The sequence below is a fragment of the Protomyctophum bolini genome, assembly GCF_963924005.1.
Source record: "Protomyctophum bolini genome assembly, chromosome: 14".
Lineage (NCBI taxonomy): Eukaryota > Metazoa > Chordata > Actinopteri > Myctophiformes > Myctophidae > Protomyctophum > Protomyctophum bolini.
Window position 1 is genome coordinate 8,478,978 of NC_137875.1, and position 14,117 is coordinate 8,493,094.

General features: G+C 43.3%; 1 protein-coding gene across 2 annotated transcripts in view; it reads left to right on the plus strand.

Moving 5' to 3' along the window:
* LOC308328507 (uncharacterized protein) overlaps positions 1-14,117 on the plus strand; it is a 51,601-nt gene that overhangs the window by 27,282 nt on the left and 10,202 nt on the right. For both annotated transcript variants that reach the window (XM_080782371.1, XM_080782372.1), the window contains one exon: positions 11,090-11,297. In XM_080782371.1, the coding sequence (XP_080638497.1) occupies positions 11,090-11,297 (208 nt within the window). The remainder of the gene's footprint in view (positions 1-11,089; positions 11,298-14,117) is intronic.

Genomic DNA, 14,117 nt, shown 5'->3' on the forward strand with positions numbered 1-14,117 from the left:
TGTGTGTGTGTGTGGGGGGGGTTATTACATAATCACCTAATCGCAATCATATCCACAATTATTTTGCATGAACATTAACATTTAAGAAACAAACTGCAGATCTACAAGCTTTGTCTATTTTATTTTTTTGTCTTTTTGAATTATTAAAGACAGTCATTTCTTCGGATACTTCAGGTATTTGTCAAATCTTGAACAATTTTTTTATGACGCCTAAATGGCAAACAAACTTAACCATTTTACCACCATTGCTGTATATTTAAGGCAATTGGTCTTTTATAGTGGTTATGAATTATGATTCGGTAGCATTATGACCTGCATAATGCTTACAAAGGGTTCCAATCGCGAGACATGGCCAAAGCATTTCCGGGGGTCCCCAGCCAAAAAACGTTGAGAACTCAAGTTCTAAACGATGTATAAATTCCGCTGACCAATAGAGGGTGTTCAAACACCACCTATGGACTGTGATTCCTGCCCTAATGCAGCCCTAGTCTGCAGGATCAAGATAATGACAGATGGAGTCGGGCAGAGGTTTTATGTCTCCTGGAAGAAAGAGGGGGGAGAGGCGGCCCTATTCAGTACACAGTACACACAGTTCAAGGAGAGAATGTTATTATTCCACCTCACAGTTGTGAACACTTTAGTTCCCAAACGTTTTAGCTCGAGACCCAAAAGAGAAAAGTCTCCCTGGCACCCAAACTACTGAGAATAGCAGATCTACAAGCTTGTAGAAAGTTTTGAGAATCTTTTGGAATAATTCAAAACTAAATGTCAGAAACAAAAATAACGTGACCCATAAAATGGGTCCGTGGCCCCCGACCCACTGTTTAGGAAGCAACACTGGCATAGAAGGTACGGGAGGAGTGTGTTGTTGCAGCAGTAAGCCAGCCCAGCAGTGGTGGTCAGAGCTGAATCGACAGCAGGCACTAAATGTGCTCCCCGTCTCTCTCCCACACATTCTTCTTACAGAGAACAGCATTAAACCCAAGCAAACATATCCGTCTACTCTACAGCGTCTATGTTCCGCTCCTCCTCCAACATACTTACTGACACGCTGCTCGCACAAATCTGCCGTCGTAACTTGATTCACAGCAACTTTTCTTACTTTGAACTAAGAGTGGTATTTAAATGTGCACTCTACTTGCCAGCCCCCCACTTGTGAACCCCGACATTTTGAGTACCCTAAGGTTTTATGCTAGAAAAGTATTGTATGCTAGAGTATGGGTCCCCAGCATTTAGAAACTGCCAGATGCTAACTTTAATATGTTGGGCAATTTTCATAATTAGCATAATATGTGACCATTCCATTAACAACCTATATAAGGCAAAAAATATATCTAAATGTCATCATGCTTAATGGTATAGTCACATATTATACAAACAGGAAGGTAGGAGCGCACACCAGTAGTGGGGAGGTGCTGACCGCAGGAGATAAAACTATGACTGATAAAGGAGAGAGCTCGTAGTCACGATGCCATCAAATTTTAATTTTTCCAACGTTTCGGCAACAAGTTGCCTTCTTCAGGGAATGAATTATGAAAATTGCCTAACATATGCAAGTTAGCATCCAGCAGTTTCTAAGTGGGGACCCATACTCATCATTTCTGGCAAAAAACGTTAGGGTACTCAAAATGTCCGGGTTCAAATTCTGGAAAGTAGTCCCATCTCAACAGATGCTGACAATATTGTTTCAAGAACTTAACCCTCATGTCCCCATTTTGTGAAAAAATTGCAATGCCAGTTGCAACGCATTGTTTGTGAGCTTGCAGATCGGCTATTTCCGCTGATCATCGTATGATGAAGTAAATGGGCCTTAAGTGGTTGACGTCACACCTCTTGATTCTGAAAGGCTGGCATGCTATGTAAAAGCACTCCACAGGGGGGCGGCATTATGCTGCTGGCTTTGTTTGGTTCTGTGTAAAGAAGCAGAGGCTGCATTTCCGTGCAGCCAATAATTATTGTGGGATTGCCGTATGAAAAGAGGGGATAGAGATAGATGTACTGGGTTTGATTGTGACAGAAAGGGGGGGGTGTGTGTGTGGATCTCGTGGACAGAAAAGTGAGATTTGCTTACTGCAGTCGTCTCCAGGGGAAGGTTTGGGCTAGTGTCAGTGTACCCCCCCCCCCCTCCTCCACTTTCAATACCCACATTTCACCCTCCCTCCAACACACACTCACAAGGAGGGCACCACATAGCACAGAGCACCACGCCACAGCTCAGCACAGCACAGCACTCTCCACAGCTCTCTGTCTCTCTCTTACCCCGCGTGGAATCTTGTATTTCCCAACCCCTGACAAGAATGGAGACCAACGGTAACGGTGTCACGAACGGCGTGACGAACGGAGTGGACAAGAAGAGCCATGTCGCGCCTTCGCCCAAAACCTGGAGGCATCACGGTACTGCTGAGCACTACACACACACACGGCTCTTGTTGTTTTGTCACTTATGACACGCTCCATTTTTTTCAAATAGTGCTGCTGGTAGACAGGCTCTGTTGTGCTGATAACATGGCTGTTTTGTCAAATTGATTTTAGGTAACGGGTCAAAGCTGGCTGTTGACATTGGGCTGCAGCCGTGACAGATATTGTTGGATTGGTTAATCGTTAATTGTATGGGGAAATGTCAGCACTGCTGGGTCGTTGGTAGGTTACCGTCTGGCTGTTCATGCGCAACACACCCTCTGTGACTCATTCCTTCATGGTGTCATGGCTTTGACAACAGTGGGACAGTGGCTCCAATTTTGAAATGTGACTGCAGAACTTTGCATTTTAGAATTCTTGAGTATTGAAAGCATTGTCATTGTGGAATATTCTAGAATGTCCATGGAGCTTGTTGCTAAGGGAACTGAGGTAGCTGCCAGCTCTTTGCAGTCCTGCAGAAACCTTTGGACGATTACTGATTGAGCAAAGGTGTGTGTGTGTGTGTGTGTGTGTGTGTGTGTGTGTGCGCGGTCTGAGCATGGTTACATATATTTAATCATTGGCTAATCTATTATGGCTCACAGTCTGAGAGATTATGTGTTGGTCAATATGTTGTATTCTCCAATATAAATTTAAAAACAATCTATATCGTTATCTCTGTAACATTTTGCATCTTGTTCGTAAATTAATGCCCTACTTGATCATACTACAGCGTCAAAATGGCAGATGCACAGGCTCGAAAGTCTGTGCAAAGTAACACGTTTTGAGTTTGTAGATCTGCTACTTTTGTTGTTTTTTAATTTGAATCTTGAAAAGTAACAGTTTTGGACATTTGAGGTTTCCACTCGACAGACGATATGTGATTAATCATATTGCAGTTCATTTACGGTATTGTTGAACAGTATGAAAGGAGGATAAACTAATTCAGCTTTATAAATAAATAATAATCTCTCCTAGGGTCTCGTGGCTTGTTCTTTAAATGTGTTATTCAGAAACATAGAGGAAGTTTAGAAACAACTGACAATATGATGACATATTTGAATAGGATTGTTTGGCCCATTATCATTGTGATAATGATGCATGCTATACTAACTGTAGCTGAGTCACACTATGTAAGGGTGACCTAATAAGGGGGGGGGGTGTGTGTGTGTGTGTGCACGCACGTGTGCGGTTGATGTATAAATATTAGGTTTTTTAAATCGCTCCAGCCCTTATATACATAGTGATAGTCATACGACAATGTTGGTGTAACAAGAGATTTGCATGCTTCTATTATCAAGTTGTATGTATGCAATATACTGTAGTTGCATGTTTGCAGCCGATGGCAAAGGGCCTACTAGTCGTGTAGATCTCATATGCTGGACAAATGGCTCGCTACTTCCTTGCAGACGGCTGGAGGAACAAATGGTCTGCGTGATAACGTTGTTAATCCACTAAACTCTTATTACCAAGCTGTCTGTGTGTGTAAATGAGCAGGTGAGATACGTGACTGTACTTTTGTCATTGTATGCATTGGTAAATAATAAATATCAGTCTCACATTCTGAGTGACATTACAAAGTATTTAAGTCTTTAATCACAGCATTTTCTACTTTTTAGAGTGAAATGTCCATGTTTTAGCAGATTCAGTGAAGGTTTTTCCAACGAGGTGTGGCATTGCAAGAGAAGTATTGATTTTACATTCTTTGTAATATATTCTAGATTGACTCGACCATGCTGTATGTACAGTACAGTGAGTTCTAGTGATTTTTAACATTAGGAGCTAGAGTTACTGCTGTTAAACATCAATCTATGTATGTCACTTACACATCCCCTAGTATCCTCCCCTACCTCTGTATGTCAGTTACACATCCCCTAGTATCCTCCCCTACCTCTGTATGTCACTTAAACATTACACTTAGCACTTTTGTGTCATTTTTGAGTGGTGCAACCACTCCCTTACGGAGCTATGTGGGTGTCTGGGTATGAGCACGAAAACAGCATGGTTGTCTTCACCTGTACGCAGTACAGTACAGTAGAGGGTACAGTAGAGGGACTGAGACGGTAACTGTCACTTCCACCCCCCCCCCCCCACATGGTAACTCTGTCATTTCTCTACCGTTTCGGACGCTGGGAACTCGCTCCCACCAGGAGGTGACCACCGAACTACAACATGACGTCACAAGCCGCGGTGAAGAGCAAAGCACCGCCACCAATCCCGCCCTTCTCTCTGTTTTTACTTGCCACCGCTCAACGTTATTTCAGCTCCGGTGGTCAGCTCATCACCGGAGCGGTGGTCAGCTCACCACCGGAGCGGTGGTCACCTCACCACCGAAAATCCAGACTATGAATAGGCCTTAAAGCCGGGCCCCCTGAAGGACTGCAGGAGTCATCATTTGGTGTCAAAGTTGGCCGTTCGTCTCTGCATGCATGTGCCACGTGTGACACGGCTTCTATTTCTGGGATGTGCAGCAGAAAAGGTTGAGAAGCCACAGTTGTAACCTATATCTGTGCGTGACCTCGTGAACCCAGCATATGCAGCAGGCTGGGTTCAATCGGCGCTAGACGAGCAACAGTGAGGGAAACCCACTAACCCAGTGTGTTGGATCACCGGAGCATGTGGCGGTTTATGCAATGAAGTGCAACGTGACACAATGTACATACTGTACATGCATACACCAGTCATCACACTTGACTAGGGATCAAATTATTTTTTCAGTCATTATTCTATCGATTACTTTCTCCGATTTAATTTAGATATCTTTAAGCACGTTTTTCTTTTTCAACCAAAAAAAAAGGTTACATTATTTTATTAGAATATGTAAATGTTTCATAATCAATTAGTTTGATACATATGGGTATTGGGTATGTAACACCCAGAGCCATGTAGGCAACCATAGGAAGCGCACCTGTTCCCCATCCAGACGCAACCACACAAATATGTGGCTTATTTATTACAGTACATATCACTTACAACTTGGACTGATCGCTAAATGTCCACAATGCGGGTTATAGACTAAGCCTACATATCACTATATGTACAGCCAGCCAGCTATACATATCCCTTTACAAATAGGCCGTTAGACTAAATGTGTTTCACTGTGACTGACGAGGGGCATCCCCATTCCCCAGTGTCATGGGTCCCCGAGTAGCGGGGTTGGGAGCCACTGTACATTAAAGTACAATATGTAATTTGGCTAGCATGGGTGTTTTACATCTGTCTAGATATGTCTGGGATGAGGTTACATTTGAGCAACATACTTGAAGCTGTATTGTGTAACTTTTTTTCTCCCTATTTAATACAATTATATAATGTCCATTCATGGGGTGGTTGTATTTGGTCTCCCTGCTCTTCTATTGAGACATTTAGATCCTGTGTCTCTGGTTTGACACAACCTTTGGCCTGGTCAAATTATTTTTTCTGATGGAATGTTCTAATCTAGTAGGGCACGGCCATTCCTTTTGTATGATGTGTTGGGATGTAGACATTTGAAAATAGTAATTGAATGTTGTCAAACCTCAAATCAAGAATCAGAGAAAAAACTATGTCAAAGATCTGCATTACCTCACACCCCTCGTCATCCATTTGCTGGTTTAACCCATTTTGGACTGAGGCCGATTCTAAAAATGCTTCTAAATCCAAATATTTATATAGCAGCATTGACTTTGCCATATTGATTCAAATATATTTCCCAGCCCAGGTCGATGCAGTGTGGGCTGGTTGTCATGTGTCTACAGTTGACTGTGGAACACATTGCAACACAGAGAGGTTTATTGTATCTCTTGCTCTCTCTGTCTCTCTCTTGACCCCCCACCCCCGCCAGGCTTTATGACCCAGTGTCAAATCTGCCATTTATTCAGCCTAACGTATATGGAGTTATCTGGCATGGTGCGTTTGTTATTCTATGCCACAATGAAAGAGCTGCTTGTGTGTGATGCTGAGTCATGTACTCTGTGACTAAGCACATTTTGGTGTGTGTGTGTGTGTGTGTGTGTGTGTGTGTGTGTGTGTGTGTGTGTGTGTGTTGGGTAAATTATCCATGATTATCATGACAGGCAGTCCCCAACACTCAAACCTGATTGCATCAAGGAAGTTATACCCTAGAAAAATGCCAATTCATCTGGACTTAAAATGTATAGCTTACTCAGCAGTACTCGCCAGCTGCTTAGAATCAGGATGGAGGATTGTGTGACCTCTCACACACATACAGTACATGACTGGGATAACGCACACACACACACCCCTTGCTCTTTTACCCATACCGCATTTGACAGATTGGGCAATAAAGACAACCCTTATTTTACAATATTATGCATTTGACAGATTGGGTAATAAAGACAACCCTTATTGTACAATATTATGGAATGTCTTGTACAGCGTGCAGCTTCCGCAACTCCGCATTGAAGAGGTCTTTTTGAAATGCAGCCAACGCTACAAAAGTGTGTGTGTGTGTGTGTGTGTGTGGCAGTTGCAGCAAACATGTCTGTTACTGACTTACGCTGCCTTCTGCAGTACATCCATATGGATATGGGGCTGGGAGAGGGAGAGAGAGAGAGACGGGGGAAGACATGCAGCAAAGGTTGTCATGAACGGGACTCGAACACGCGGCACACTGTCAGGCCAGGGCCTATATGTGGCATGCGCCTGGACCACTTGGCCATCGGGCGCCCCCACATGGGGCTGGTCTAACTAATATTTCTGCTAGTTAAAAACCACTTAAGCCCTAATTAATTTGACATATTACAAGTAGCTGATCCAGAAGATCACAATGCGTGCCACCGCCATGCGTTCTGACCTCTGAACTTGTAGATGTGCATTTTTGCTATTTTTTACCACTATTATGGGCATTTCATTATGGCACATGAAAATGTTCACATTAGGGATGCCAGGTTGAATATCTGTTTATTCAGTGGTCACAGATTTGTGACGTTACAAGATTAAATTAAATAGAAATACATAAACTGGCTCCATATTTGCAGCTCTAATTACAGCAGAAGTCTTGATACCTTCACCTTTTCTGGTTAGGGGAATTTTGGAATGAGGCAACGAGCAATGCTTTTACAACCCAGTTGTGTAACGCAAACCCACACCTAGTTTAATACTGCCGTATACCTGGCTGATAACATGCAGACATTTGCATGTTGGTTTTCCACCTCAGTTAAGATTTTTTTTTTAAAGTTAAAAATTAACATTGTGTAGATGTGATACTTTGACCTTGCTGTGCCATAGTATTTAGACTTATACTGCTCCAAAGTTAAGTATAGATCTTAAGATTTACAATGTATGTAATTCAATTAAAACCATCCAATATCCTATCTTTTATTAGAAAACATTACAGGTAGAAAGTGTGTATTTTTAAAGCAGATCTACAAGCTCAAAGCTTTGATGTAAAGCGTCCTTGTGTTCATGATGGATGCTACAGTATATAAATTCATGCTATTATTAATACCGGTATGTAAAAAAAAAAAAAAGGGAAAGGTAGTGCCTTTTATTTTGAAGTGCACTACAGGAAGGGTTCTTGTGCACAGTAGTGCTGTGTTGCCAGGCTGCAGGTTGCTCTCTCCGCTCTCTCCTCTCTGTCTCTCTTGACTGTTCGTTTCTCAGAGCTAACCGTGCTAACGTTAGCCGGGCGGAGCTAGCAGCCTAGCCTTAATATCGGGAGCCTCAAGATGGATTCCAAACAGGGTTAGTTCCAAACATAATAATCTCTTCTTTGGTTTAACGACCTTTTTAGCACGATTGTCTTTTAAAATCTCCATTTTAAAGGACAATACAACCATCGTGTGTGTCTCAGTCTCGAACGGAGCGGGGCTGAGAGGACGGGAGGAGGCGGCTTGTTGTGGGGATTGAAACGCAGCCTTTGGACTGTGTGTGTGTGTGCACTGTGTGTCAGCCTGGTGTGGTGGTGATGATGGAGGCTGCACCGTCCGTTCGTCTGTCATCACCCCCCGTGGAGGTGATCACACCACGGACACACCAGCCAGCCCCGTGCCGTGTCCCCGCGGCTTGATACACTTTAATGTATCAAGCCTCTGGGCTTGGATACCGGTAATAACGTGCAGGTGCTATTTATAGCGATGCTAGCTCATGCTTTTGCTACCATATGTAGACAGAACGGTAGAGACACAGCGAGCCAGGCAGCTCCCACCCCACACCCCCTCCTCATCCGCGCTGCTGTTTTGTCGGTTCCCCACCAACACACAATGTTGTGTGTGTGTGTGTGTGTGCGCGCGCGCGTGTGTGTGTAGACTGGTGTCGCTCCCCGACAAGAGCCCCCGATCTACCCGCGTTGTAGTGTGCGTTGTTGTAGATCCGCGGCTCTTGTCTTGCCTAGTTCAGGACTTCACGGGGAGTCGGGGATCATCATCAGAACGGGAGATGAGGCAGCGTGGTAGCCGGTGTGGTTGAGGTCGGCCTGGGTTGGCCGCTGTCAACGCCCTCGTTATTTGACCCACTACTACCCACCCGCACCCACCACCTCCTTCCGCCATAGCAGCACAGAACCTTCCAGTGAGGTGCAGCTGATCGGGTGTACTTATTTTTTATTAGACCTGGACCCTCATTCTGATATCTCTGGGACCCCAGTCAATATATGATTATTATTTTATTAGTGACTGATGAATTTTGATCTGATATTGATTTATTTGGTCCAGAATTCATTTTTTTCACCAGTATAGATAGTCCTGTATAGATAATAGTCATTATCTGATCAGAAAAGCTGTTGTATGTCCCTAAATTGTATTTATGTGTATTTAACAGTGGTGAAGTCTAATCCTCATTTAGCTGGGGACCCCCTGGAGCCCTACCCCCACTATTGGATGTTGGGGTAGCTTTTATTTCAAGTTCAACATGCATCCATTTTACTCTTGTACAGTATCGGTTAAGATTCATGTGTTTGTTGTTGGACCAGACCGTGTGCCTCAAAAAGCAATCACTCTTTGTTAGATAAATGTGGGTTTATGATTCCCAGGCCTGTACAAGCTCTCATTCATTGCCCGGCCATGAGCCATTTCAGGGGAGGTTTTGGTGGGCTGCCAAGATGTGTGTCGCAGTCGGGGTGGGTTATTCAGTCTAGCCCGTGGCAGTGTGCAACATGGCAGTCTCCAGGCTGCATTTATCGGCTAAAAGTCACGTTAAGGGGTGCAGCGAGTCTTTGGTTCACACTGCGTCAGAACCAGTAAAGAAACGTACCAGGACATGTCTAATATTGTCCAGTGACCTGCCTGGAATTCTTAGTGAAACATAAGTACAGTCAGGTGCTGTACCCTTAGACCCGAGATCAGCTGTCTAGCAGGAGACTACCGACCGACCCACCCAACCCCCTCCTAACCTCAGTCACTCCCTCTCCAGTCGCCAGTCCCTGTCTATCCCCCTAAGAGAGAGAAGGATCCCCCCCCAGACATTAATTAGGCTAGCGAGATGATCATTTTTGCAGCTTAAATACAGACTGGTCTTCTTTCACGATGGCATGGATTTCTGTTCTGTATCACCTGCTGGATTGCTTTTACTAGGTGGCCCATGTGAATGTAATACTGCGGCTGTTGAGAGACTGACTGGGCGTTACCAGTATTTTATATTGTGTACTCATTCATCTTTTGAACCCTACGTTGTCATTCCATATGTCAAAGAGGCATAGTTGTTCTCTGAGAGACTGAAAGGTGACTCTTTGCCCTGGCATTTTTAGGCGTTGTATCTGACACCGTCAATATGCAGGCCAAAGTTCACACTCTGACCTGTTAACCTTTTAATAAAGGAGCGTTTAGAATGATATGTACATAGTGTACCGTACCCTTTTATGACTCCCTGCGGATTCATCTGGACAGAGGGCTACCTGCTGAATCACTGTAGCATTCCTGCGCTCGCTCTCTGGGTGTAAGTGACAGCTGAGAAAACTAAAGGTCAGAAATAACCTTTGGCTGAGAGAGGCTTACATTGCAGAATGATGGCTTCATGGTTATATCTACACTTAATAATCCTCCTAATAATCCATTGGCCTGAATATAAGACTGGATAATATATTCAATGTTCTTTTTCCACAAATGAGTCTTGAAAAAAGGGGGTCATCTTATGTTCGGCACAGTACGGTAGTTTATTGATTGATCATTTTGATGTGTGTGTGTGTGTGTGTGTGTGTGTGTACTGCCTCCACATGCTACATTGGCACAATGAACATGCCCCATTCACAAAGTATTTTTAATGCCAATACTGTACCCCAGTACTACTGATCATATACCAGTACAGTACATGGCCTACATTCATGCAGCAGCGTGTGTGCATGTACACTATGTACAGTACATACAAGTTGTCCCAGCATGACCATCCATCCGGTTCGTAGACAGTAATTGGGATCAGGCTGCTCATCATCATCACATCACTTGGCTAAATAAAGTTTTCAAAGATGAGTATCATTTTGAACTTTACCATCAAAATGTGCATTTGTCAAAAAATGCTGAATGTTCTCAAATGCTTTAAAAAATAAGAAAAGCTACTAGAGGGGGGTTTTAAGTTAAAAGCTGAAATGTAAAGAACAAATATTCCACAATGAAGTCTTTCTGTGCAGGGTATTCCCGTTGTAGTAATTGCACATATGGTTGATAGATACACAGACATGCCAGGGCAATTAACTTTTATTAATGACTTCCACCCCCCCCCCCCCCCCTCTCTCTCTCTTCATCCTTCCCTCCCTCCCCAGTGGTGGATCTGCTGTACTGGCGCGATCTGAAGACAACCGGCGTGGTATTCGGGGCGTCCCTCCTTCTGTTGCTGTCCCTGACGGTGTGCAGCATCGTCAGCGTGTCCTCTTACATCGGCCTGGCCCTCCTGTCCGTCACCGTCACCTTCAGAATATACAAGGGTGTGCTGCAGGCCATCCAGAAGTCCGACGATGGACACCCTTTCAAGTGAGTCCTCGGATGACTCCGAGCTTTAGGGTGGGGCGGGGGAACTTTCACCCCATCGGCTTTAAAGATTACGAAGCACTCCTCTTCCGTTACAGTGCTTTACCTCATAGATGACTAACCGTGAGATCAACTCAGTTTTTACATATTCACATTTCTAGAACAGTAGTTGTTCTCAAAGTCCCTGTAAATAATGTTTTTCAATTGAATTGAAATTGAAAATAAGTTTATACTTGACCTTTATCCACATGAACCACAGTATCCCTATTCTGGGGGGAACATTCACCAAAAATAGCAGATCTACAAGCTCAGGTAGATTGACTAATGGCTATTTTTGGCGAGGATGTTTAGTGGTCCATCTTACCAAGTAGGCGAGGAGGTTTAGTGGTCCATCTTACTAAGTAGGCGAGGAGGTTTAGTGGTCTTACTAAGTCTAGATGGTTTATGTGGTTAAACTGAAGTGATATTGACAAATTCAAAATATTATCAAAGTATTCAGCGCCTGCGACATTCCTGGACTTGCGTCATGGCACCCACAGTGCACAAACAGTTTATACATTTCAGTTTGAGTTTTTAAGTCACTTAGTGTTTTTAGCTGCTAGTCTTCAAGTAAGAGACGATCAGAGGTCTCTGCCGACCAATGCATCTAGGGAAATCTAAATTAAATGTAGGGTCTAGATTAGAACATCGAAGAAACCCACAACACCTACTGCTTTGGAAACCAGTCCTAATACCATCTCAAATATGAAGGACTGTTCTAAAGGTTTTGCATTGGTTCTACAATGCAGTTTTATTTTTAAATCTCTGAAATGTTTCCATACAGTTTTAGCCCATTCATTGAATGTAGATGTCACCAGACTTATTGGTGGTAGGGCGAAATCTCGGATCATCTGGTTATGTGAGACTATAGCTGCTGTTGTCATCCAGTGTCTTAAATAAAGACATGGACATTTTTATCAATTCTATTTTTGCCACAGACCTACAAATGAGCGGACAATAATATTACCAGAACGCATAAAGATATGTAGCCCTAAATGACCTTAACAGCTCTGTAACTCTGAGAGTGCACAAATTGAACCAAATGGACCCTTACGAAGATACGGGTTCATTTGGTTCCATTATTTCAAGTATTGGGGGGGGGGGGGGGGGGGAAAGTTAGTGGACTCCTAATGTGCCAAATATAGTGTCGTAGTGAATCGCTGACATCAGACATATTCTGAAGAAAGCCACTGACCAAGGACAAGTCTCACCACGGCCACGTTTGTCCACGTTACGGCCATATTGATGACACCTGCCAATCACAGAAAGTAAACGGGTGCTAAACAATTCCTAGCGTACCCGTATTACAAGTGAGCAGTTATAAGTGGAACAAGGTCGAATGCATAGTGATGATGGCAGGCAGGCTGTGACCGTGGCTTCACTGACCGATGACCCCCGTCCCACACACACACACACACACACACACACACACACACACACACACACCTCTACCTCTGTATTTCCCTTCAGAAAAACTGAGTACATATCAACATCCCCTTATGTCCTGTTTGTTATACTTAAAAATAGCGGACCACAACATGCTGCAACATTGTGAGCATGTAGCTCTGCTATTTAAAACAACAATTGACAAATGACTTACTATGCCCTTTTAAGTCAAAGTGATTACTGCGGTTTGTCTTGGCCCCTATCTGCCGCAGTGGAGAACAGACTGCCAGGAGCAAACATCAATACATAGTGTCCTTGCTCGGCTTGAACCACAGCCAGTTCTACTGTTGCTTTATTGTAGTGCTGTGATGTGATATGGTGTTTTCACACTGCGTTAAACAAGATAGGAAATGAAGTGTTTTTTTCTTTGTGTGTGTACTACTGTACACCTGGCGGACTCATCATTTAATAGCCACATTCACTGTGTTGCCAAAAGTGATTCATTCTTTTTGGAATAACTTATAAGGACCTCCGATAGATTGTTGGGTACCTGCCAACGGTTGCTGGTGAAATAGGCCAAACTTGTCACCCACAGCCAGAACTGAGCAACACTTGGGCCTTCTGGTTGGTGGTCGGCTAAAGCTTAATTTTATGCTCCATCGCACAAGGGAGGGACGGGACACGTTTGCTAGGCTTGTAGATCTGTCCTTTTTGGCAAGCGATGCCGTCATACTGCGGTGTATCGATTGGGCTTAATCGCTGGAAAATAAGTCATGCCTGATAAAACCCGATCATTGGCAGCGGGCATAATGGCATATCTTGATGAACAAATGAAAATGTCATCACTTTGTTTCAAATCAGAGTTTTGGAGATGGGTATTACCAATTCCATATTTTTGCTTCGCACCATCATACGATGCCATTTTATAACGGATGTTATGAAAACGAAACAAGAATATTACATTTTTGCTGTACTGTTAAGTCTTTCTCCTTTCACAATTACTACTCACTATCTGTGCTCTCTCATGCACACACATCGTCACGTTGAACACACCAATGAGCACTACCTAACGTAGACTTATCTTATGTGCAGAACACACATCATCTTAAATATTGTATTGAGCTATTCAATTTACAATTTAGGCATTTTGATCCAGAGCGAATTACAGTAAGCAAGAAAAACACATGGTAATACATCAGATATATAGAAATAGTCATCAAGGATTTTAAGCAAGTTAAGAACCTAACATCCGTCTAACGGTAGAATTAAATAAGTTGTGGCTTGTTTTTTATTCACTCATTCATTCATTGTCTTAACTGCAGTTTGCTACAAAAGTACAAAGCTGAAGGCAAGCACACAGTACTTCTCATCACTTTGTTGCACAATTGTCAATTTCAC